Below are 27,770 nucleotides of genomic sequence, written 5' to 3'. Positions count from 1 at the left end.
ATTGCACAAGCTGTTTGTAAATAAATTCAGTGAGAAACCTAAAGTTTGTAACAAAATTTGTGAAAAAGTGAACATTTTTTTGTATTTAATCGCATTTGGCGGTGAAATGGTGGCATGAAATATACCAAAATGGGCCTAGATCAATACTTTGGGATGTCTACTAAAAAAAAATATATACATGTCAAGGGATATTCAGGGATTCCTGGAAGATATCAGTGTTCTAATGTAACTAGCTCTAAGTTTGAAAAAAAGTGGTTTGGAAATAGCAAAGTGCTACTTGTATTTATGGCCCTATAACTTACAAAAAAAGCAAAGAACATGTAAACATTGGGTATTTCTAAAACTCAGGACAAAATTTAGAAACTATTTAGCATGGGTGTTTTTTGGTGGTTGTAGATGTGTAACAGATTTTGGGGGTCAAATTTAAAAAAAAATTGTTTTTTTCCATTTTTTCCTCATATTTTATATTTTTTTTATAGTAAATTATAAGATATGATGAAAATAATGGTATCTTTAGAAAGTCCATTTAATGGCGAGAAAAACGGTATATAATATGTGTGGGTACAGTAAATGAGTAAGAGGAAAATTACAGCTAAACACAAACACTACAGAAATTTAAAAATAGCCTTGGTCCCAAACGGTCAGAAAACGGAAAAGGGCTGTGGTCATTAAGGGGTTAAACATCTATAAAGAACAATCAACTCTTATAGGATTTATAATTCCTATATATTCATGGTTTGAAAGACAATGTAAAACCCATATATTTCATAAAATAATAAAGATTTGCAGTTTTGATCGGCAACTGTACAACCACCTAAATCTATTTGTGATACAACACCAGAATTGTTTCACATATATTTATGTACCAGTATAGTATTTTTAAAAAACGGGCTTTCATTCACCAAAGTTTACCTTCACTTTAAAATAAAAAGAGCAAAAACACTTCCATATCTGCTATAAAAATAGATCATGTACAAAACATTTATTCAAAGAAAAACCGAGTGTACAATGTTCCTTTAAAGGGTCATTACAGTGCAAAAGTTACATTTCTCCAACATAGGTGTGTCCGGTCCACGGCGTCATCCTTACTTGTGGGATATTCTCTTCCCCAACAGGAAATGGCAAAGAGCCCAGCAAAGCTGGTCACATGATCCCTCCTAGGCTCCGCCTACCCCAGTCATTCTCTTTGCCGTTGTACAGGCAACATCTCCACGGAGATGGCTTAGAGTTTTTAGATACTGAAGAGCATGACGACGCTGATAATAATATTTCTGAAAGGCCCCTAACCCAGTCTGATGGGGCCAGGGAGGTTTTGTCTGAGGGAGAAATTACTGATTCAGGGAACATTTCTCAACAAGCTGAACCTGATGTGATTGCATTTAAATTTAAGTTGGAACATCTCCGCATTCTGCTTAAGGAGGTATTATCCACTCTGGATGATTGTGACAAGTTGGTCATCCCAGAGAAACTATGTAAAATGGACAAGTTCCTAGAGGTGCCGGGGCTCCCAGAAGCTTTTCCTATACCCAAGCGGGTGGCGGACATTGTTAATAAAGAATGGGAAAGGCCCGGTATTCCTTTCGTCCCTCCCCCCATATTTAAAAAATTGTTTCCTATGGTCGACCCCAGAAAGGACTTATGGCAGACAGTCCCCAAGGTCGAGGGAGCGGTTTCCACTTTAAACAAACGCACCACTATACCCATAGAGGATAGTTGTGCTTTCAAAGATCCTATGGATAAAAAATTAGAAGGTTTGCTTAAAAAGATGTTTGTTCAGCAGGGTTACCTTCTACAACCAATTTCATGCATTGTCCCTGTCGCTACAGCCGCATGTTTCTGGTTCGATGAGCTGATAAAGGCGGTCGATAGTGATTCTCCTCCTTATGAGGAGATTATGGACAGAATCAATGCTCTCAAATTGGCTAATTCTTTCACCCTAGACGCCACTTTGCAATTGGCTAGGTTAGCGGCTAAGAATTCTGGGTTTGCTATTGTGGCGCGCAGAGCGCTTTGGTTGAAATCTTGGTCGGCTGATGCGTCTTCCAAGAACAAGCTACTTAACATTCCTTTCAAGGGGAAAACGCTGTTTGGCCCTGACTTGAAAGAGATTATCTCTGATATCACTGGGGGTAAGGGCCACGCCCTTCCTCAGGATCGGCCTTTCAAGGCAAAAAATAAACCTAATTTTCGTCCCTTTCGTAGAAACGGACCAGCCCAAAGTGCTACGTCCTCTAAGCAAGAGGGTAATACTTCTCAAGCCAAGCCAGCTTGGAGACCAATGCAAGACTGGAACAAGGGTAAGCAGGCCAAGAAACCTGCCACTGCTACCAAGACAGCATGAAATGTTGGCCCCCGATCCGGGACCGGATCTGGTGGGGGGCAGACTCTCTCTCTTCGCTCAGGCTTGGGCAAGAGATGTTCTGGATCCTTGGGCGCTAGAAATAGTCTCCCAAGGTTATCTTCTGGAATTCAAGGGACTTCCCCCAAGGGGGAGGTTCCACAGGTCTCAGTTGTCTTCAGACCACATAAAAAGACAGGCATTCTTACATTGTGTAGAAGACCTGTTAAAAATGGGAGTGATTCATCCTGTTCCATTAAGAGAACAAGGGATGGGGTTCTACTCCAATCTGTTCATAGCTCCCAAAAAAGAGGGAACGTTCAGACCAATCTTAGATCTCAAGATCTTAAACAAGTTTCTCAAGGTTCCATCGTTCAAGATGGAAACCATTCGAACTATTCTTCCTTCCATCCAGGAAGGTCAATTCATGACCACGGTGGATTTAAAGGATGCGTATCTACATATTCCTATCCACAAGGAACATCATCGGTTCCTGAGGTTCGCATTCCTGGACAAACATTACCAGTTTGTGGCGCTTCCTTTCGGATTAGCCACTGCTCCAAGGATTTTCACAAAGGTACTAGGGTCCCTTCTAGCTGTGCTAAGACCAAGGGGCATTGCTGTAGTACCTTACTTGGACGACATTCTGATTCAAGCGTCGTCCCTTCCTCAAGCAAAGGCTCACACGGACATTGTCCTGGCCTTTCTCAGATCTCACGGATGGAAAGTGAACGTGGAAAAGAGTTCTCTATCTCCATCAACAAGGGTTCCCTTCTTGGGAACAATAATAGACTCCTTAGAAATGAGGATTTTTCTGACAGAGGCCAGAAAAACAAAACTTCTAGACTCTTGTCGGATACTTCATTCCGTTCCTCTTCCTTCCATAGCTCAGTGCATGGAAGTGATCGGGTTGATGGTAGCGGCAATGGACATAGTTCCTTTTGCGCGCATTCATCTAAGACCATTACAACTGTGCATGCTCAGTCAGTGGAATGGGGACTATACAGACTTGTCTCCGAAGATACAAGTAAATCAGAGGACCAGAGACTCACTCCGTTGGTGGCTGTCCCTGGACAACCTGGCATGAGGGATGACATTCCGCAGACCAGAGTGGGTCATTGTCACGACCAACGCCAGTCTGATGGGCTGGGGCGCGGTCTGGGGATCCCTGAAAGCTCAGGGTCTTTGGTCTCGGGAAGAATCTCTGTTACCGATAAATATTCTGGAACTGAGAGCGATATTCAATGCTCTCAAGGCTTGGCCTCAGCTAGCGAGGGCCAAGTTCATACGGTTTCAATCAGACAACATGACAACTGTTGCGTACATCAACCATCAGGGGGGAACAAGGAGTTCCCTGGCGATGGAAGAAGTGACCAAAATCATTCTATGGGCGGAGTCTCACTCCTGCCACCTGTCTGCTATCCACATCCCAGGAGTGGAAAATTGGGAAGCGGATTTTCTGAGTCGTCAGACATTGCATCCGGGGGAGTGGGAACTCCATCCGGAAATCTTTGCCCAAGTCACTCAGCTGTGGGGCATTCCAGACATGGATCTGATGGCCTCTCGTCAGAACTTCAAAGTTCCTTGCTACGGGTCCAGATCCAGGGATCCCAAGGCGGCTCTAGTGGATGCACTAGTAGCACCTTGGACCTTCAAACTAGCTTATGTGTTCCCGCCGTTTCCTCTCATCCCCAGGCTGGTAGCCAGGATCATTCAGGAGAGGGCGTCGGTGATCTTGATAGCTCCTGCGTGGCCACGCAGGACTTGGTATGCAGATCTGGTGAATATGTCATCGGCTCCACCTTGGAAGCTACCTTTGAGACGAGACCTTCTTGTTCAGGGTCCGTTCGAACATCCGAATCTGGTTTCACTCCAGCTGACTGCTTGGAGATTGAACGCTTGATCTTATCGAAGCGAGGGTTCTCAGATTCTGTTATCGATACTCTTGTTCAGGCCAGAAAGCCTGTAACTAGAAAGATTTACCACAAAATTTGGAAAAAATATATCTGTTGGTGTGAATCTAAAGGATTCCCTTGGGACAAGGTTAAGATTCCTAGGATTCTATCCTTCCTTCAAGAAGGATTGGAAAAAGGATTATCTGCAAGTTCCCTGAAGGGACAGATTTCTGCCTTGTCTGTGTTACTTCACAAAAAGCTGGCCGCTGTGCCAGATGTTCAAGCCTTTGTTCAGGCTCTGGTTAGAATTAAGCCTGTTTACAAACCTTTGACTCCTCCTTGGAGTCTCAATTTAGTTCTTTCAGTTCTTCAGGGGGTTCCGTTTGAACCCTTGCATTCCGTTGATATTAAGTTATTATCTTGGAAAGTTTTGTTTTTAGTTGCAATTTCTTCTGCTAGAAGAGTTTCAGAATTATCTGCTCTGCAGTGTTCTCCTCCTTATCTGGTGTTCCATGCAGATAAGGTGGTTTTACGTACTAAACCTGGTTTTCTTCCAAAAGTTGTTTCTAACAAAAACATTAACCAGGAGATTATCGTACCTTCTCTGTGTCCGAAACCAGTTTCAAAGAAGGAACGTTTGTTGCACAATTTGGATGTTGTTCGCGCTCTAAAATTCTATTTAGATGCTACAAAGGATTTTAGACAAACATCTTCCTTGTTTGTTGTTTATTCCGGTAAAAGGAGAGGTCAAAAAGCAACTTCTACCTCTCTCTCTTTTTGGATTAAAAGCATCATCAGATTGGCTTACGAGACTGCCGGACGGCAGCCTCCCGAAAGAATCACAGCTCATTCCACTAGGGCTGTGGCTTCCACATGGGCCTTCAAGAACGAGGCTTCTGTTGATCAGATATGTAGGGCAGCGACTTGGTCTTCACTGCACACTTTTACCAAATTTTACAAGTTTGATACTTTTGCTTCTTCTGAGGCTATTTTTGGGAGAAAGGTTTTGCAAGCCGTGGTGCCTTCCATTTAGGTGACCTGATTTGCTCCCTCCCTTCATCCGTGTCCTAAAGCTTTGGTATTGGTTCCCACAAGTAAGGATGACGCCGTGGACCGGACACACCTATGTTGGAGAAAACAGAATTTATGTTTACCTGATAAATTGCTTTCTCCAACGGTGTGTCCGGTCCACGGCCCGCCCTGGTTTTTTTAATCAGGTCTGATAATTTATTTTCTTTAACTACAGTCACCACGGTACCATATGGTTTCTCCTATGCAAATATTCCTCCTTAACGTCGGTCGAATGACTGGGGTAGGCGGAGCCTAGGAGGGATCATGTGACCAGCTTTGCTGGGCTCTTTGCCATTTCCTGTTGGGGAAGAGAATATCCCACAAGTAAGGATGACGCCGTGGACCGGACACACCGTTGGAGAAAGCAATTTATCAGGTAAACATAAATTCTGTTTTTTTAATTTGTTACAGCACTATTGAGGCTCCAACTCTGTGTGTTTAACCCCTCTGCCAATTGGCTCGCTGGCTGCTTCCTGCTTGGGATCTGCAGTTCTCTACGAATCCCAAATGGGGCTTTTACTATGTTTTTAGCCCCTTCCTTTGCATTTTGTGACCCAATCAGCAGTTGCATTTTCCCCCCTGCTGGGTTTTGCTGTTACAGGGTCACTGGCCATTTCCACTGGTTAGTAGTTCTGAAGCTTTTGAGCAGAACCTTAGCTATGTTTAACCTTTTTTGGGGCGATTAAACACATAGACTTGTTAAAATTACATCCTCTAACAAATTATAATAAACAAAATGGCAGTTTAGTCCAAATTCTTAGTTTTAAAAATGACATTGATATGTGTATTAGATTATATGCAGACATTCACATGATAGATAGATAGATAGATAGATAGATAGATAGATAGATAGATAGATAGATAGATAGATGTGTATGTGTTATTGAATATGACTTGTGTGTAAAACTGTTTAGAGTGACAAAATTAAACTGTAATGTAAATGTGTTTTTTTTTTTACTTTGTCTTTCAGGAGTGAACTGGTTTCTTTCATTAAAAAGCTACGGGTAAATAATCCAATTACAAATTACGCTTTTATGCTACATCAAAGTTGACAACAGTGCTATTTTAAAATTTAAAAAGTATTTTATCTAGCAAAATTGCAAGGAATACCCTTTTAATTCACAATAGAAGCCAATTCACCAGTTTCTTAAAGGGACATAAAAGTGCAGTATTTCCTGCATACAACTTGAGCTTAATAATTGTAAAGGAATTGAACGCACAGTCAAAGTCAGCTCTGTGAGCTAGCTGGTGAGCCAATATTGAGACAAATGTGTGTAGCAACCAATCACCATTTAGCTCCAGTGGTGCATTGCTGGTGCTGAGGATATGTACATATGCTTTCCCACAAAGGATGCCAAGAGAACAATGTATATTTGATAATAGAAGTGAATTTAAAGCTGTCATTTTGTCTGTAATTTTTACTTGTATGTCCCCTTTAAGCAACAGGTGGGCAAAAACATCTCATTGCATTTTACTAAGTGCACTTTTATTTTATCTGTAGTTTTTCTCTTTTGCCTTACTATGTACACATCTGGGGTCCTTTCCTTGGTGAGTTTGCTTCTACTATGTGTGAAGAGAAAAGAATAGTAATTTCTTACTTTCAATGCAATTCATTATTTTTCCTCATTCAATTTTGTGGAACATTCACTAAATCCCTATGTGTATTTTGTATATTTTGTATATCAGCTCAATATTCAAACCTTAGCAAGATAGTCAGAGTGGTCCCTTTTTTAAAGCTTGCAAGTGTTTCCCAGTTCCTGACAAGAAGTAAGCCTACTTACATTGTTAACGGTTTCTATGATACTACATAAATATATTTTTCTGAATTTTAAAGGGACATGAAACCCAAATGGTTTTTCTTTTATGTTTCAGATACAATTTTAAAATACTTTACAATTTACTTGTTTTATAATGTTAGCTTCATTCTCTTGTTGAAGGAGCAGCAATGCACTACTGGGAGCTAGCTGATTACATTACCAAGCCATTGACACAGGGCATATATATGTGCAGCCACTAATCAGCAGCTAGCTCCACCTCCTAAGCCTAAAAGTAAATTGAAAAGTGGTTTAAAAGTGTATGCTCTGTTAATCATGAAATAATATTTGGGGTTTCATGTTGTTTTAAAGCAGATTAAATGAAATTATTCTGAACTTTATCTTTTGCTGTGCGCTCTGTTGTCGTCATGTGTAGTAAGAACATGTGATAACTTACTGGGAGCACATTTACAATCACATTTATTGCAAAAACGCTTCTTTTCGAATTTGAAACGCACTACTAAGCATGTCGAATGTGGATGTTTATGTCCCTTTTAAGATAAAGATTCCTTTTATAGAAACAGAGTTTGACAGTAGATAAGAACCATGAAGGCCCTCAAGTCTACCAATATTACATATTTTTCAGGATAGCCTTATTTAGGCATTTTTTTTATTATTTTATAGTCCTTGTGTTTACCATGTCCTTCCATAAATCCACACCACCCTTTTTTTTTTTTTTTTTTTTTTTTTTTTTATGCTTTTTCACATCTCTCCTGAATATGGTACCCTCTAACTTAAAGGGCCAGTAGACCCACAAAATAATGTTATATAATTCTGCACATAGTGCAGAATTATATAACATCAGCTTAGCGCAAACTTTGTACCTTAAAAGATTAAAGTGAAAAAATGCTACGAAATGTACTTTAACGGTAAGCTGCTCCGGTCTGTTTGTTTTCCTCTAAGCGCATTGGGCACGCTGTCTATTCACAGCCAGCCCGATCGCGCCATTAAACTCAATGTAACTCGCTCCCACTCTGGTCTGGTAGCAGGAGCGAGTTACATTGAGTTTAATGGAGCGATCGGGCCGGCTGTGAATAGACAGCATGCCTGATGGCTTAGGGAAAACAAACAGACCCGCTCAGTAGAGCCAGGAGCGGCGTACTGTGAAAGTAAATTTCGTTGTATTTTTTCACTTTAATCTTTTAAGGTACAAAGTTTGCGCTAAGCTGATGTGCAGAATTATATAACATTATTTTGTGGGTTTACTGGCCATTTAAGATTGTTCTGGTATGCTTTCAGCTTCCACACTATATAACACATTCAAATATATGAAGGGACTTAAAGGGACATGAAGCCCAAAATTTTTATTTAATGATTTAGGTAGAACGTGCAATTTTAAACAACTTTCAAGTTTACGTCTCTTATCAAATTTGCTACATTCTATTGGTATCATTTGTTGAAGAAGCAGCAATGCACTACTGGTTTCTAACTGAACACATGGGTGAGCCAATGACAATCCGTATATATATGTAGCCACCAATCGACAACTTATTTAGCAAATTTAAATAATGGAAGTAAATTGGAAAGTTGTTTAAAATGGTTTGCTCTGGCTAAATCATGAATGTCTAATTATGACTTTACTGTCCCTTTAATGTCTCTGTACGTATTGTATTTTAGACCATGTACCATTTTAGTAGCCATGCTTTGGACCGTTTCTAGTTTATTTTATTTCCTTTTGGAGAAATGGTCTCCAGAACTGTACACAATATTCCAGATGAGGTCTGACTAGCAGTCTGTAAAATGGCATAAGAACAGGACTTGGGAACTACTATTTTAGCTTATTTAAAATTTGGTAGACGATGCAGTCGGTAAGGCCAGTCGCATTTTATGTCTCTTCACTTCTTTCAATCTCTTTACTTATCGGTTAAAGCATTGACCAGGCACACAATAAGTGTGTCGTGTGTGTGATTTTTGTTTTTCTCCCCTTAAAAATAGAGGGATGAGTAATCTTTAGTGAGCCAGCTACAATAATGTGTCAAAGCTTTTTAAAACTGGAGAGACCTCTTACTGATTTTCTTCCAAAATACAGAAGCACTTTCCTGACAAATCTCGTATCTACTATCTCTACTGTATCTGTGCTGTCATATGAAAGCTACTAATCAAAATAAACATATGAAGTTCACCTACAGAACCCTGCCTGCTAAACGTATATAACTTCTTGATATGTGTTGTCATTTCTAGCCACAGGAATTTTGTAGACTGAGTTTTAGAGATTAAATCTCTGGAACAACACTGGGTTTCTGGTTAAAGGGACACTGAACCCAAATTTTTTCTTTTGTGGTTCAGATAGAGCACGACATTTTAAGCAACTTTCTAATTTACTCCTATTATCAAATTTTCTTAATTCTCTTGGAATCTTTATTTGAAATGCAAGAATGTAAGTTTAGATGCCGGCCCATTTTTGGTGAACAACCTAGGTTGTCCTTGCTGATTGGTGGATAAATTCATCCACCAATCAAAAACTGCTGTCCAGAGTTCTGAACCAAGAAAAAAGCTTAGATGCCTTATTTCTTTCATGTAATTAGCAAGAGTCCATGAGCTAGTGACGTATGGGATATACATTCCTACCAGGAGGGGCAAAGTTTCCCAAACCTCAAAATGCCTATAAATACACCCCTCACCACATCCACAAATCAGTTTTACAAACTTTGCCTCCATGGAGGTGGTGAAGTAAGTTTGTGCTAGATTCTACGTTGATATGCGCTTCGCAGCAGGCTGGAGCCCGGTTTTCCTCTCAGTGTGCAGTGAATGTCAGAGGGATGTGAGGAGAGTATTGCCTATTTGAATTCAATGATCTTCTACGGGGTCTATTTCATAGGTTCTCTGTTATCGGTCGTAGAGATTCATCTCTTACCTCCCTTTTCAGATCGACGATATACTCTTATATATACCATTACCTCTACTGATTCTCGTTTCAGTACTGGTTTGGCTTTCTACTACATGTAGATGAGTGTCCTGAGGTAAGTAAGTCTTATTTTCTGTGACACTCTAAGCTATGGTTGGGCACTTTTATATAAAGTTCTAAATATATGTGTTTGAAATAAGGAACGTTGAACATCCTGAATCAAGGCAAATAAATGTTTAGACAGTCGGTTTCATATTTGGGATAATGCATATGAATAAATCAATTTGACTTTTTTCCTGTGGGCTGTTAGGCTCGCGGGGGCTGAAAATGCTTCATTTTATTGCGTCATTCTTGGCGCGGACTTTTTTGGCGCAAAAATTTTCTTGTCATTTCCGGCTTCATACGTGTCGCCGGAAATTGCGTCATTTTTTTTACTTTTTTGCGCCAAAAAATGTCGGCGTTACCGGATGTGGCGTCATTTTTGGCGCCAAAAGCATTTAGGCGCCAAATAATGTGGGCGGTTTTTTTGGCGCTAATTCGAGTGTCATTGTTGTCTCCACAATATTTAAGTCTCATTGTTTATTGCTTCTGGTTGCTAGAAGCTTGTTCATTGGCATTTTTTTCCCATTCCTGAAACTGTCATTTAAGGAATTTGATCAATTTTGCTTTATATGTTGTTTTTTCTATTACATATTGCAACATGTCTCAGATTAACCCTGAATCAGAAGCCACTTCTGGAAAAACGCTTAACTGAGTTTCAGTTCTACCAAAGCTAAGTTCATTTATTTTAAATGTTATAAATGTTTATCTTTAGCTATGGTTTGTAATAAGTTATTATGATATACTTTTACATGCAGAATCCATTAGTATTTATGCTTTATATATTTCCATTCTTACATCTTATGTACAAGAAATATTTTTCTGATTCTATTTTAAAGGCTTTGTCTGACTTCGTGCCTTCTAATAACATTTTTAGGTCTTTTTCACTTCTTTTTTAATTATTGAAGTTTCAAATGACCAACAACATACTGATTTATCCTTCTCTGATGATGTTTTTTTCTCTTTCAGAAATTTTCTTCATCAGATATTGACACTAACAAATCTACTTTTTTATTATTTTTCAATTATTAAAGTACATTTGTTCTTTGTTGAAAAGGTGTTGATTATTTTGTATATGAAGGTAACTAGTTCTTTAAGACTAGCTGACATTATTTCTGCCTATTTATTTCTTTAGAGGTTTTCTTTCCAATTCCCTATACTAGGGAATGGAATAGGCTGAGAATTTTCTTTTATTCCTTCTTCAAAGGTTTTAAACTATATTCTTTAAATAGTTTTAAATGACCAACAACATACTGATTTATCCTTCTCTGATGATGTTTTCTCCAACATTGGTGTGTCCGGTCCACGGCGTCATCCTTACTTGTGGGAATATCTCTTCCCCAACAGGAAATGGCAAAGAGTCCCAGCAAAGCTGGCCATATAGTCCCTCCTAGGCTCCGCCCACCCCAGTCATTCTCTTTGCCGTTGCACAGGCAACATCTCCACGGAGATGGTGAAGAGTTTTTTGGTGTTTAAATGTAGTTTTTTATTCTTCTATCAAGTGTTTGTTATTTTAAAATAGTGCTGGTATGTACTATTTACTCTGAAACAGAAAAGGATGAAGATTTCTGTTTGTGAGAGGAAGATGATTTTAGCAGACAGTAACTAAAATTGATTGCTGTTTCCACATAGGACTGTTGAGATGAAGTAACTTCAGTTGGGGGAAACAGTTAGCAGACTTTTCTGCTTAAGGTATGACTAGCCATATTTCTAACAAGACCATGTAATGCTGGAAGGCTGTCATTTCCCCTCAGGGGGACCGGTAAGCCATTTTCTTAGTCAAGCAAACAGAATAAAGGGCTTAATATGGGCTATAAAACTGGTAGACACTTTTATGGGCTAAATCGATTGCTTTATTTGGGCATTTTATACATGTTTATGCTGATAATTCTCATTTATAAACTTGGGGAACGTTTTTTAACGGCAGGCACTATGTTAGACACCTTTTCCAGTCAGGGGGGCCTTCCCAGTTGTAGGCTGAGCCTCATTTTCGCGCCATTACTGCGCAGTTGTTTTTTGAGAGCAAGACATGCAGATGCATGTGTGAGGATCTGAAAGTAGCTGGAAAAGTTTCTAGAAGGCGTCACTTGGTATCGTATTCCCCTCTGGGCTTGGTTAGGTCACAGCAAAGGCTATAGCTGGGACTGTATAGGGGTTAAATTTGTAAACGGCTCCGGTTCCGTTATTTTAAGGGTTAAAGCTCTGAAATTTGGTGTGCAATACTCTTAATGCTTTAAGACACTGTGGTGAAATTTTGGTAATTTTTGAACAATTCCTTCATACTTTTTCACATATTCAGTAATAAAGTGTTTTTTGTTTAAAATTTAAAGAGACAGTAACGGTTTTGTTTTAAAACGTTTTTTGTGCTTTGTTGACAAGTTTAAGCCTGTTTAACATGTCTGTGCCTTCGGATAAGCTATGTTCTATATGTATGAAAGCCAATGTGTCTCCCCATTTAAATTTATGTGATAATTGTGCCATAGCGTCCAAACAAAGTAAGGACAGTACTGCCACAGATAATGAAATTGCCCAAGATGATTCCTCAGATGAGGGGAGTAAACATGATACTACATCATCTCCTACTGTGTCTACACCAGTTTTGCCCACACAGGAGGCCCCTAGTACATCTAGTGCGCCAATGCTTATTACCATGCAACAATTAACGGCTGTAATGGATAACTCCATAGCAAATATTTTATTCAAAATGCCTACATATCAGAGAAAGCGCGATTGCTCTGTTTTAAACACTGAAGAGCAGGAGGGCGCTGATGATAATTGTTCTGTCATACCCTCACACCAATCTGAAGTGGCCATGAGGGAGGTTTTGTCAGATGGGGAAATTTCAGATTTAGGAAAAATTTCTCAACAAGCTGAACCTGATGTTGTGACATTTAAATTTAAATTAGAACATCTCCGCGCACTGCTTAAGGAGGTGTTATCTACTCTGGATGATTGTGACAACTTGGTCATTCCAGAGAAATTATGCAAGATGGACAAGTTCCTAGAGGTTCCGGTGCACCCCGACGCTTTTCCTATACCCAAGCGGGTGGCGGACATAGTGAATAAGGAGTGGGAGAAGCCCGGCATACCTTTTGTTCCCCCTGCTATATTTAAGAAATTATTTCCTATGGTCGACCCCAGAAAGGACTTATGGCAGATAGTCCCTAAGGTCGAGGGGGCAGTTTCTACTCTAAACAAGCGCACTACTATTCCTATCGAGGATAGTTGTGCTTTCAAAGATCCTATGGATAAAAAATTGGAGGCTTTGCTTAAAAAGATTTTTGTACAGCAAGGTTACCTTCTACAACCCATTTCGTGCATTGTTCCTGTCACTACAGCAGCGTGGTTCTGGTTTGAGGAACTAGAAAAGTCGCTCAGTAGAGAGACTCCATATGAGGAGGTTATGGACAGAGTTCACGCACTTAAGTTGGCTAACTCTTTTATTTTAGATGCCGCTTTGCAATTAGCTAGATTAGCGGCAAAAAATTCAGGGTTTGCAATCGTGGTGCGCAGAGCGCTTTGGCTAAAGTCTTGGTCAGCGGATGTGTCATCCAAGACAAAATTGCTTAACATCCCTTTCAAAGGTAAAACTCTATTTGGACCAGAATTGAAAGAGATTATCTCAGACATCACTGGGGGAAAGGGCCACGCCCTTCCACAAGATAGGCCTTTCAAGGCCAAGAATAAGTCTAATTTTCGTTCCTTTCGCAATTTCAGGAACGGACCGGCCTCTAATTCTGCATCCTCTAAGCAAGAGGGTAATGTCTGACAACCCAAACCTGCCTGGAAACCGATGCAAGGCTGGAACAAGGGTAAGCAGGCCAAGAAGCCTGCTGCTGCTAACAAAACAGCATGAAGGAGTAGCCCCCGATCCGGGACCGGATCTAGTAGGGGGCAGACTCTCTCTCTTTGCTCAGGCTTGGGCAAGAGATGTTCAGGATCCCTGGGCACTAGAAATAGTTTCTCAGGGTTATCTTCTGGAATTCAGGGAACTACCCCCAAGGGGAAGGTTCCACATGTCTCACTTATCCTTAAACCAAATAAAGAGACAGGCGTTCTTACATTGTGTAGAAGACCTGTTAAAGATGGGAGTGATACACCCAGTTCCACTAAAGGAACAAGGAATGGGATTTTATTCAAATCTGTTCGTAGTTCCCAAAAAAGAGGGAACTTTCAGACCAATTTTGGATTTGAAGATCCTAAACAAATTTCTCAGGGTACCATCGTTCAAGATGGAAACCATTCGAACGATTCTACCCACTATCCAGGAAGGTCAATTTTTGACTACCGTGGATTTAAAGGATGCGTACCTACATATTCCTATCCACAAAGAACATCATCAGTTCCTAAGGTTCGCCTTTCTGGACAAACATTACCAGTTTGTGGCCCTCCCATTCGGGTTAGCCACTGCTCCAAGGATTTTCACAAAGGTACTAGGGTCCCTTCTAGCGGTTCTAAGACCGAGGGGCATTGCAGTAGTACCTTACTTGGACGACATTCTAATACAAGCGTCGTCCCTGTCAAAAGCAAAGGCTCATACAGACATCGTTCTGGCCTTTCTCAGATCACACGGATGGAAGGTGAACATAGAAAAAAGTTCTCTGTCTCCGTCGACAAGAGTTCCCTTCTTGGGAACAATAATAGATTCCTTAGAAATGAGGATTTTTCTGACAGAGGTCAGAAAGTCAAAACTTCTAAGCGCTTGTCAAGTTCTTCATTCTGTTCCTCGTCCTTCCATAGCGCAGTGCATGGAAGTAGTAGGGTTGATGGTTGCAACAATGGACATAGTTCCTTTTGCACTAATTCATCTAAGACCATTACAACTGTGCATGCTCAAACAGTGGAATGGGGACTATACAGACTTGTCTCCAATGATTCAAGTAGATCAGAAGACCAGAGATTCACTCCGTTGGTGGCTGACCCTGGACCATCTATCCCAGAGAATGAGCTTCCGCAGACCAGAGTGGGTCATTGTCACGACCGACGCCAGTCTAGTGGGCTGGGGTGCGGTCTGGGAATCCCTGAAAGCTCAGGGACTATGGTCTCGGGAAGAGTCTTTTCTCCCGATAAACATTCTGGAACTAAGAGCGATCTTCAATGCTCTCAGGGCTTGGCCTCAGCTAGCAAAGGCCAGATTCATAAGATTCCAATCAGACAACATGACGACTGTTGCGTATATCAATCATCAGGGGGGAACAAGGAGTTCCCTGGCGATGAAAGAAGTGACCAAAATAATTCAATGGGCGGAGGATCACTCCTGCCACCTATCTGCGATCCACATCCCAGGTGTGGAAAACTGGGAAGCGGATTATCTGAGTCGTCAGACATTCCATCCGGGGGAGTGGGAACTCCACCCGGAGATCTTTGCCCAACTAACTCAATTATGGGGCATTCCAGACATGGATCTGATGGCGTCTCGTCAGAACTTCAAGGTTCCTTGCTACGGGTCCAGATCCAGGGATCCCAAGGCGACTCTAGTAGATGCACTAGTAGCACCTTGGACCTTCAACCTAGCTTATGTATTTCCACCGTTTCCTCTCATTCCCAGGCTGGTAGCCAGGATCAAACAGGAGAGGGCCTCAGTGATCTTGATAGCTCCTGCGTGGCCACGCAGGACTTGGTATGCAGACCTGGTGAATATGTCATCGGTTCCACCATGGAAGCTACCTTTGAGACAGGACCTTCTTGTTCAGGGTCCATTCGAACATCCAAATCTGGTCTCTCTCCAGCTGACGGCTTGGAGATTGAACGCTTGATTCTATCAAAGCGTGGGTTTTCAGATTCTGTGATAGATACTCTGGTTCAGGCCAGAAAACCGGTAACTAGAAAGATTTACCATAAAATATGGAAAAGATATATCTGTTGGTGTGAATCCAAAGGATTCCCATGGAATAAGATAAAAATTCCTAAGATTCTCTCCTTTCTACAAGAAGGTTTGGAGAAAGGATTATCTGCAAGTTCTCTAAAGGGACAGATCTCTGCTTTATCTGTCTTACTACACAAAAGACTGGCAGCTGTGCCAGATGTTCAAGCATTTGTTCAGGCTCTGGTTAGGATCAAGCCTGTTTACAGACATTTGACTCCTCCCTGGAGTCTAAATCTAGTTCTTTCAGTTCTTCAAGGGATAGATATTAAGTTACTATCTTGGAAAGTTTTGTTTTTGGTTGCTATTTCTTCTGCTAGAAGAGTTTCAGAATTATCTGCTCTGCAGTGTTCTCCGCCCTATCTGGTGTTCCATGCAGATAAGGTGGTTTTGCGTACTAAGCCTGGTTTTCTTCCAAAGGTTGTTTCTAACAAGAATATTAACCAGGAGATAGTTGTACCTTCTTTATGTCCGAATCCAGTTTCAAAGAAGGAACGTTTGTTACACAGTTTGGACGTAGTCCGTGCTCTAAAATTCTATTTAGAGGCTACAAAAGATTTCAGACAAACATCTTCTTTGTTTGTTGTCTATTCTGGTAAAAGGAGAGGTCAAAAAGCGACTTCTACCTCTCTTTCCTTTTGGCTTAAAAGCATCATCCGATTGGCTTATGAGACTGCCGGACGGCAGCCTCCTGAAAGAATCACAGCTCACTCCACTAGGGCTGTGGCTTCCACATGGGCCTTCAAGAACGAGGCTTCTGTTGACCAGATATGTAAGGCAGCGACTTGGTCTTCACTGCACACTTTTGCCAAATTTGCTTCTTCGGAGGCTATTTTTGGGAGAAAGGTTTTGCAAGCCGTGGTGCCTTCCGTTTAGGTGACCTGATTTGCTCCCTCCCTTCATCCGTGTCCTAAAGCTTTGGTATTGGTTCCCACAAGTAAGGATGACGCCGTGGACCGGACACACCAATGTTGGAGAAAACAGAATTTATGCTTACCTGATAAATTACTTTCTCCAACGGTGTGTCCGGTCCACGGCCCGCCCTGGTTTTTTAATCAGGTCTGATGAATTATTTTCTCTAACTACAGTCACCACGGTACCATATGGTTTCTCCTATATTTTTCCTCCTGTCCGTCGGTCGAATGACTGGAGTGGGCGGAGCCTAGGAGGGACTATATGGCCAGCTTTGCTGGGACTCTGCCATTTCCTGTTGGGGAAGAGATATTCCCACAAGTAAGGATGACGCCGTGGACCGGACACACCGTTGGAGAAAGTAATTTATCAGGTAAGCATAAATTCTGTTTTTTCTCTTTCAGAAATTTTCTTCATCAGAGATTGACACTAACAAATCTACTTTTTTATTATTTTTCTATTATTAAAGTACATTTGTTCTTTGTTGAAAAGGTGTTGATTATTTTGGATATTAAGGTAACTAGTTCTTTAAGACTAGCTGACACTATTTCTGCCTATTTATTCTTCTGTGTTTTCAGAGGTTTTCTTTCCAATTCCCCATACTAGGGAATAGAATAGGCTGAGAATTTTCTTTTATTCCTTCTTCAAAGGTTTTAAACTATATTCTTTGCCAGCAGTTAAATTCAATTTGGAGGGTTCTTCAATTTATTGGGGCTATCTCTACTTCTACTAATTATGCTATTGTTTCTATAGCAAAATAGTATTTATTTTCTTTTAGATAGTTGTATCTTATTTATGGAAAATTATTTAGTTTCATGTACTTTTCTTGGTCCTGTGATTTATTTGGATATTGCAATTGCTTCATTTTTTCTGTTTACTTTAAGATCAAGTATCAGATTATGATTTATTTTAGCATTGTTAAAAGGGACAACATTTACTAGACTAAGGTGCTGTTGCATTTGTCTTGTTGTTTTGCATTTATTGATTATGCAAGTCCACTGTATTGACTGGTCCTTTAAACTGGACTATCATGCTAATAATTTCATTTGTGTCTTCATTTTATTGAATATTTTCGCAAATGAGGGTTAATCTTTGTCTTTAGCTATTTTAGCTAGAAGAATTTTGTGATTTTTAAAAAAAAAAAAAAAATCCATATTTCTTTTGTTCTAAGATAATCAATTATTTATTTTATAATTGGATTCAATTCTTAACTGTTACTCTGGGCTTCAAGATTGAGTTCTAAGACTAAACTTTAAGCTTATACTAGTTTGGTTGTTCTTATTAAGGAACGAATTCCTGAGTTCTTCCCAAGTAACATGTTTATAATTGAAGTTCGAAATCAGCTCCCTAATATTGCGATGTACGTGCCGTATTCCAGCTTGGCTGGTAAGGGGCAGGTTAAGACTTCTTTGAAATTTATTTGGTTCTATTTTGTCCAAATTTCTTTGATTTTATTCCAGTAAGGCTAACACTTTCTTTAAGTGTGTTTCTGTCCTATATATTTTGGGTACTGTTGAAGCATGGCTGGGGTTCAAGCGCTGCTCAGACCTGGAATCTTCTGGGGTATTTCTTCCAGTTCCTTTTTTAGGAACCGGGTTTTGGAGTTTTATTCAAACTATTTTGCCTTTTCATGGTCATTGATAGCATTATTTGTTTTCATTAGATACAATAAATGCATATTTTCATTTTTCTGTTTTCATTCAGATTATTTTCTGAGGATGCAGAATCTCATATGATTCACTTGCTCTTCAGGACATAGTTAGAGGATCTTTTTTTCAAAAGCTCTTGATTCCTCACACAAGGGTCACCTTTTTTAGGTTTCCAGATAGTTTGTGTCACTGTCTTTGTCTCTATCAGACAAGGGATCATTTTATTGGGTTCCGTCTGTCGGTACCTTTAGTCTCTATTATTTCCTTCAGTTGCTATATATGCATAGAAGTTTTAGGTCTTATGGCCACAGCATTGGATTCAATTCCCTTTGCTCATTTTCAATAGAAAGAACCTTTCCAGTCTTTTATGAGTGTTGTTTCTTCAAGAACATGGTTGGAGGATCAATTTACCAAAAAGTTCGTTGATTCCTCAGACAAGGGTAACCTTTTTAGGTTTCCAGATAGATTCAGTGTCCATGACTCTGTCTCTGACGGACAAGAGACGACTGAAATTGGTTTCAGCTTGTCAAAACCTTCAGTCTCAATCTTTCCCTTCGGTAGCCTTATGCATGGAAATTCTAGGTCTTATGACTGCTGCATTGGACGCGATCCCCTTTGCTCGTTTTCAAATGCGACCTCTTCAGCTCTGTATGCTGAACCAGTGGTGCAGGGATTATACAAAGATATCTCAATTAATATCTTTAAATCCGATTTTTCGACACTTTCTGACGTGGTGGACAGACCACCATCGTTTAGTTCAGGGGGCTTCTTTTGTTCTTCCAACCTAGACTGTGATCTCAACAGATGCAAGTCTGACAGGTTGGGGAGCTGTATGGGGGTTTCTGTCAGCACAAGGGGTTTGGGAATCTCAGGAGGCGAGATTACCAATCAACATTTTGGAACTCCGTGCAATTTTCAGAGCTCTTTAGTCGTGGCCTCTTCTAAAGAGAGAGTCGTTCATTTGTTTCCAGACGGACAATGTCACAACCGTGGCATATGTCCATCATCAAGGAGGGACTCACAGTTCTCTGGCTATGAAAGAAGTCTCTCGAATACTTGTATGGGCGGAATCCAGCTCCTGTCTAATTTCTGCGGTTCATATCCCAAGTATAGACAATTGGGAAGCGGATTATCTCAGTCGCCAAACACTACATCCGGGCGAATGGTCTCTTCACCCAGTGGTATTTCTTCAGATTGTTCAAATATGGGGACTTCCAGAAATAGATCTGATGGCTTCTCATCTAAACAAGAAGCTTCCCAGGTATCTGTCCAGATCCAGGGATCCTCAGGCGGAAGCAGTGGATGCATTGTCACTTCCTTGGAAGTATCATCCTGCTTATATCTTTCCGCCTCTAGTTCTTCTTCCAAGAGTGATTTCCAAGATTCTAAAGGAGCGTTCGTTTATTCTGCTGGTGGCTCCAGCATGGCCTCACAGGTTTTGGTATGCGGATCTTGTCCGGATGGCTACTTGCCAACCGTGGACTCTTCCGTTAAGACCAGACCTTCTATCGCAAGGTCCTTTTTTCCATCAGGATCTCAAATCTTTATATTTGAAGGTATGGAGATTGAACACTTGATTCTCAGTCATAGAGGTTTCTCTGACTCCGTAATTAATACTATGTTACAGGCTCGTAAATCTGTATCTAGGATGATATATTATCGAGTCTGGAAGACTTACATTTCTTGGTGTTCTTCTCATCATTTTTCTTGGCATTCTTTTAGAATTCCTAGAATTTTACAGTTTCTTCAGGATGGTTTGGATAATGGTTTGTCTGCAAGTTCCTTGAAAGGACAAATCTCTGCTCTTTCTGTTCTTTTTCACAGAAAGATTGCTAGTCTTCCTGATATTTATTGTTTTGTACAAGCTTTGGTTCGTATAAAACCTGTTATTAAGTCAATTTCTCCTCCTTGGAGTTTGAATTTGGTTCTAGGGGCTCTTCAAGCTCCTCCGTTTGAACCTATGCATTCGCTAGATATTAAATTACTTTCTTGGAAAGTTTTGTTTCTTTTGGCCATCTCTTCTGCTAGAAGAGTTTCTGAATTATCTGCTCTTTCTTGTGAGTCTCCTTTTCTGATTTTTCATCAGGATAAGGCCGTGTTGCGAACTTCATTTAAATTTTTACCTAAGGTTGTGAATTCTAACAACATTAGTAGAGATATTGTAGTTCCTTCATTGTGTCCTAATCCTAAGATCTCTAAGGAAAGATCGTTGCATTCTTTGGATGTAGTTAGAGCTTTGAAATATTATGTTGAAGCTACTAAGATTTCCGGAAGACTTCTAGTCTATTTGTTATCTTTTCTGGTTCAAGGAAAGGTCAGAAGGCTTCTGCCATTTCTTTGGCATCGTCGTTAAAGTCTTTGATTCATCATGTTTATGTTGAGTCAGGTAGAACTCCGCCTCAAAGGATTACAGCTCATTCAACTAGGTCAGTCTCTACTTCCTGGGCATTTAGGAATGAAGCTTCGGTTGATCAGATTTGCAAAGCAGCAACTTGGTCTTCTTTGCATACTTTTACTAAATTCTACCATTTTGATGTGTTTTCTTCCTCAGAAGCAGTCTTTGGTAGAAAAGTACTTCAGGCAGCTGTTTCAGTTTGATTCTTCTGCTTATATTTTCTGTTTTTCTCCAACATAGGTGTGTCCGGTCCACGGCGTCATCCTTACTTGTGGGATATTCTCTTCCCCAACAGGAAATGGCAAAGAGCCCAGCAAAGCTGGTCACATGATCCCTCCTAGGCTCCGCCTTCCCCAGTCATTCTCTTTGCCGTTGCACAGGCAACATCTCCACGGAGATGGCTTAGAGTTTTTTGGTGTTTAAATTAGAGGGTTTGCTTAAAAAGATGTTTGTTCAGCAAGGTTACCTTCTACAACCAATTTCATGCATTGTTCCTGTCACTACAGCAGCGTGTTTCTGGTTCGAAGAACTAGAAAAGTCGCTCAATAAAGCATCTTCTTATGAGGAGGTTATGGACAGAGTTCAAGCACTTAAATTGGCTAACTCTTTTACCTTAGACGCCACTTTGCAATTAGCTAGATTAGCGGCGAAAAATTCAGGTTTTGCTATTGTGGCGCGCAGAGCGCTTTGGCTAAAGTCTTGGTCAGCGGATGTGTCCTCCAAGAACAAATTGCTTAACATCCCTTTCAAGGGGAAAACGCTGTTTGGCCCTGACTTGAAAGAGATTATTTCAGACATCACTGGGGGAAAGGGCCACGCCCTTCCTCAGGATAGGTCTTTTAAGGCTAAAAATAAAACAAATTTTCGTCCCTTTCGCAGAAACGGACCAGCCTCAAATTCTACATCCTCTAAGCAAGAGGGTAATTCTTCTGAAACCAAGCCAGCCTGGAGACCGATGCAAGGCTGGAACAAAGGTAAGCAGGCCAAGAAGCCTGCTACCGCTACTAAGACAGCATGAGATGTTGGCCCCCGATCCGGGACCGGATCTGGTGGGGGGCAGACTCTCTCTCTTCGCTCAGGCTTGGGCAAGAGATGTTCAGGATCCTTGGGCGCTAGAAATAGTTTCTCAAGGTTATCTCCTGGAATTCAAGGAACTACCCCCAAGGGGAAGGTTCCACAGGTCTCAATTGTCTTCAGACCAAATAAAAAGACAGGCATTCTTACATTGTGTAGAAGACCTGTTAAAAATGGGAGTGATTCATCCTGTTCCATTAGGAGAACAAGGGATGGGGTTTTACTCCAATCTGTTCATAGTTCCCAAAAAAGAGGGAACATTCAGGCCAATTTTGGATCTCAAGATCCTAAACAAATTTCTCAGGGTTCCATCGTTCAAAATGGAAACCATTCGGACAATTCTTCCTACCATCCAGGAAGGTCAATTCATGACCACGGTGGATTTAAAGGATGCGTATCTACATATTCCTATCCACAAGGAACATCATCGGTTCCTAAGGTTCGCCTTTCTGGACAAGCATTACCAGTTTGTGGCACTTCCATTCGGATTAGCCACTGCTCCAAGAATTTTCACAAAGGTACTAGGGTCCCTTCTAGCGGTGCTAAGGCCAAGGGGCATTGCAGTAGTACCTTACTTGGACGACATACTGATTCAAGCGTCGTCTCTGCCACAAGCAAAGGCTCATACGGACATTGTCCTAGCCTTTCTCAGATCTCACGGGTGGAAAGTGAACGTAGAAAAAAGTTCTCTATTCCCGTCAACAAGAGTTCCCTTCTTGGGAACAATAATAGACTCCTTAGAAATGAAGATTTTTCTGACAGAGGCCAGAAAATCAAAACTTCTAAGCTCTTGTCAAGTACTTCATTCTGTTCTTCTTCCTTCCATAGCGCAGTGCATGGAAGTAATAGGTTTGATGGTTGCGGCAATGGACATAGTTCCTTTTGCGCGAATTCATCTAAGACCATTACAACTGTGCATGCTCAGACAGTGGAATGGGGATTATACAGACTTGTCCCCGACGATCCAAGTAGATCAGAGGACCAGAGATTCACTCCGTTGGTGGCTGACCCTGGACAACCTGTCACAAGGGATGAGCTTCCGCAGACCAGAGTGGGTCATTGTCACGACCGACGCCAGTCTGGTGGGCTGGGGCGCGGTCTGGAAACCCCTGAAAGCTCAGGGTCTATGGTCTCGGGAAGAATCTCTTCTCCCGATAAACATTCTGGAACTGAGAGCGATATTCAATGCTCTCAAGGCTTGGCCTCAACTAGCAAAGGCCAAATTCATAAGGTTTCAATCAGACAACATGACGACTGTTGCATATATCAACCATCAGGGGGGAACAAGGAGTTCCCTGGCGATGGAAGAAGTGACCAAAGTAATTCAATGGGCGGAGATTCACTCCTGCCACTTGTCGTCAGACATTTCATCCGGGGGAGTGGGAACTCCATCCGGAAATCTTTGCCCACATAACTCAATTATGGGGCATTCCAGACATGGATCTGATGGCGTCTCGTCAGAACTTCAAGGTTCCTTGCTACGGGTCCAGATCCAGGGATCCCAAGGCGACTCTAGTAGATGCACTAGTAGCGCCCTGGACCTTCAACCTAGCTTATGTATTCCCACCGTTTCCTCTCATTCCCAGGCTGGTAGCCAGGATCAATCAGGAGAGGGCTTCGGTGATCTTGATAGCTCCTGCGTGGCCACGCAGAACTTGGTATGCAGACCTGGTGAATATGTCATCGGCTCCACCATGGAAGCTACCTTTGAGACGGGACCTTCTTGTTCAAGGTCCGTTCGAACATCCGAATCTGGCCTCACTCCAACTGACTGCTTGGAGATTGAACGCTTGATTTTATCAAAGCGTGGGTTCTCAGATTCTGTCATTGATACTCTTATTCAGGCTAGAAAGCCTGTAACTAGAAAAATTTACCATAAAGTATGGAAAAAATATATCTGTTGGTGCGAATCTAAAGGATTCCCATGGAACAAGATAAAAATTCCTAAGATTCTATCCTTTCTACAAGAGGGTTTGGAGAAAGGATTATCTGCAAGTTCTTTGAAGGGACAGATTTCTGCTTTATCTGTTTTACTTCACAAAAAGCTGGCGGCTGTGCCAGATGTTCAAGCTTTTGTTCAGGCTCTGGTTAGAATCAAGCCTGTTTACAAACCTTTGACTCCTCCTTGGAGTCTCAATTTAGTTCTTTCAGTTCTTCAAGGGGTTCCGTTTGAACCCTTACATTCCGTAGATATTAAGTTATTATCTTGGAAAGTTTTGTTTTTGGTTGCAATTTCTTCTGCTAGAAGAGTTTCAGAGTTATCTGCTCTGCAGTGTTCTCCTCCTTATCTGGTGTTCCATGCAGATAAGGTGGTTTTGCGTACTAAACCTGGTTTTCTTCCGAAAGTTGTTTCTAACAAAAATATTAACCAGGAGATAGTTGTGCCTTCTTTGTGTCCGAATCCAGTTTCAAAGAAGGAACGTTTGTTGCACAATTTGGATGTAGTTCGTGCTCTAAAATTCTATTTAGAGGCTACAAAGGATTTCAGACAAACATCTTCCTTGTTTGTTGTTTATTTTGGTAAAAGGAGAGGTCAAAAAGCAACTTCTACCTCTCTCTCTTTTTGGCTTAAAAGCATCATCCGATTGGCTTATGAGACTGCCGGACGGCAGCCTCCTGAAAGAATCACAGCTCACTCCACTAGGGCTGTGGCTTCCACATGGGCCTTCAAGAACGAGGCTTCTGTTGATCAGATATGTAAGGCAGCGACTTGGTCTTCACTGCACACTTTTACCAAATTTTACAAATTTGATACTTTTGCTTCTTCGGAGGCTGTTTTTGGGAGAAAGGTTTTGCAAGCCGTGGTGCCTTCCATCTAGGTGACCTGATTTGCTCCCTCCCATCATCCGTGTCCTAAAGCTTTGGTATTGGTTCCCACAAGTAAGGATGACGCCGTGGACCGGACACACCTATGTTGGAGAAAACAGAATTTATGCTTACCTGATAAATTACTTTCTCCAACGGTGTGTCCGGTCCACGGCCCGCCCTGGTTTTTTAATCAGGTCTGATGAATTATTTTCTCTAACTACAGTCACCACGGTATCATATGATTTCTCCTATGCATATTCCTCCTTTACGTCGGTCGAATGACTGGGGAAGGCGGAGCCTAGGAGGGATCATGTGACCAGCTTTGCTGGGCTCTTTGCCATTTCCTGTTGGGGAAGAGAATATCCCACAAGTAAGGATGACGCCGTGGACCGGACACACCGTTGGAGAAAGTAATTTATCAGGTAAGCATAAATTCTGTTTTTTCATTATAAGATTTAAACTTTGTTTTGGGTGTGGATTATTTTTCAGCGGAATTGGCTGTCTTTATTTTATCCCTCCCTCTCTAGTGACTCTTGCGTGGAAGATCCACATCTTGGGTATTCATTATCCCATACGTCACTAGCTCATGGACTCTTGCTAATTACATGAAAGAAAACATAATTTATGTAAGAACTTACCTGATAAATTCATTTCTTTCATATTAACAAGAGTCCATGAGGCCCACCCTTTTTTTTTGTGGTGGTTATGATTTTTTTGTATAAAGCACAATTATTCCAATTCCTTATTTTTTATTCTTTCGCACTTTTTTCTTATCACCCCACTTCTTGGCTATGCGTTAAACTGATTTGTGGGTGTGGTGAGGGGTGTATTTATAGGCATTTTGAGGTTTGGGAAACTTTGCCCCTCCTGGTAGGAATGTATATCCCATACGTCACTAGCTCATGGACTCTTGCTAATATGAAAGAAATGAATTTATCAGGTAAGTTCTTACATAAATTATGTTTTTTTTATATAAAGATAGCAAGAGAATGAAGAAACATTGATAATAGGAGTAAATTAGAAAGTTGCTTAAAATTACATGCTCTATCTGAATCATGAAAGAAAATTTTTGGGTTCAGTGTCCCTTTAAGCTTTAAAACCTCTGAAATCTAGCCTTGCCAATAAGTGTGAGAAGTAAGGCTCCTGTAAGCTAATACTCTTCATCCTTTTTAAATAAAGTGTGGACTACTTTGTATCACTGCTGCAGCTACAATCCACGTTACAAGCTATTCCACACCTTACTTCTCCCCATTCTTCAGCAGGCTCCTTTTCCTCCTGTATTCATTTGTTTAGTCTGTATCTGTTTTCTTTTACCCTGAAACAAGGTCATCATTATATAGCCCATATTATGTAGCTTGCGGAAAAGAAGATAGCATATAAGTAATTGCTGGCTTTTCGTTACCATATCGTTATATACAATCTGCTTTGTTTTGTTTTAGGAACCGTTGGTCTTAACAACATTGCTGTCACTGTTTGTCAAGCTTCATAATCTCCGGGTCGGTATATTTTCATATCTTATGCTCTGTCAGACAAATATCTGATTTCTAACTATTGATACTGTACTTTTCTAGGAGGATATTGTAAATGATATCAGTGCTGAGCATATTAATATCTGGCCAGCCTCCATTCCTAAGTAAGTCATTTCTTTATTCATTGATGTTTTTTTCTATATGTATTTAGTATCTGTGCCACTAAATCTTAGTAAAGAAATAGAATAAACTTCTCACGTCTGTATTTATTTCTCGCTGTTGTCTCTTCTTTTGTCTCTAGTTCTCTTTTCTCACAATCTGTCCTTCACTTCCATATGTTGAGGGGTACATTTTACATGTATGCTATTTTTAAGAAAAGACCAGATTTTCAAACTACTTGCTTTTATTATGAAGCTGAAGTGGTTAAGATTTGAACCTCTCCGATATCATGTGACCCTCTGAAAAGTATTCAGTTCACACCAGGTTTATTGGTATGATAGATTACATATCACCACATTTTTAGCTGATGACATGTGCTTCTATAATTAATTGTGCATTATATTGTTCCTCTTAAAGGGACACAAAATAATAAAAAAAAAACAATCATGATTCAGATAGAGCATGCAATTGTTAGCAACTTTCTAATTTCTCCAACATTGGTGTGTCCGGTCCACGGCGTCATCCTTACTTGTGGGATATCTCCTCCCCAACAGGAAATGGCAAAGAGTCCCAGCAAAGCTGGCCATATAGTCCCTCCTAGGCTCTGCCCACCCCAGTCATTCTCTTTGCCGTTGCACAGGCAACATCTCCACGGAGATGGTTAAGAGTTTTTTGGTGTTTAAATGTAGTTTTTATTCTATCAAGTGTTTGTTATTTTAAAATAGTGCTGGTATGTACTATTTACTCTGAAACAGAAAAGGATGAAGATTTCTGTTTGTGAGAGGAAGATGATTTTAGCAGACAGTAACTAAAATCGATTGCTGTTTCCACATAGGACTGTTGAGATGAAGTAACTTCAGTTGGGGGAAACAGTTAGCAGACTTTTCTGCTTAAGGTATGACTAGCCATATTTTTAACAAGACCATGTAATGCTGGAAGGCTGTCATTTCCCCTCATGGGGACCGGTAAGCCATTTTCTTAGTCAAACAAACAGAATAAAGGGCTTAATATGGGCTAAAAAACTGGTAGACATTTTTATGGGCTAAATCGATTGCTTTATTTGGGCATTTTATTCATATTTATGCTGACAATTCGCATTTATAAACTTGGGGAACGTTTATTAAACGGCAGGCACTATGTTAGACTCCTTTTCCAGTCAGGGGGCCTTCCTAGTTGTAGACTGAGCCTCATTTTCGCGCCATTACTGCGCAGTTGTTTTTTGAGAGCAGGGCATGCAGATGCATGTGTGAGGATCTGATATTTGCTGGAAAAGCTTCTAGAAGGCGTCAATTGGTATCGTATTCCCCTCTGGGCTTGATTAGGTCTCAGCAAAGGCTATAGCTGGGACTGTATAGGGGTTAAATTTGTAAACGCCCGGT

At 40.8% G+C, this 27,770-nt stretch overlaps 1 protein-coding gene across 1 annotated transcript in view; it reads left to right on the top strand.

Moving 5' to 3' along the window:
- INTS8 (integrator complex subunit 8) overlaps positions 1–27,770 on the top strand; it is a gene marked incomplete in the record, with an annotated part of 407,787 nt that overhangs the window by 289,948 nt on the left and 90,069 nt on the right. The window contains 3 exon segments of the mRNA XM_053715214.1: positions 6,275–6,308; positions 26,203–26,259; positions 26,335–26,396. Of these exon segments, the coding sequence (XP_053571189.1) occupies positions 6,275–6,308; positions 26,203–26,259; positions 26,335–26,396 (153 nt within the window).

The sequence above is a fragment of the Bombina bombina genome, chromosome 5, assembly GCF_027579735.1.
Source record: "Bombina bombina isolate aBomBom1 chromosome 5, aBomBom1.pri, whole genome shotgun sequence".
Lineage (NCBI taxonomy): Eukaryota > Metazoa > Chordata > Amphibia > Anura > Bombinatoridae > Bombina > Bombina bombina.
The sequence above is the reverse complement of the archived record's forward strand: the minus strand, read 5'-3'. Positions and strand labels throughout refer to the sequence as shown.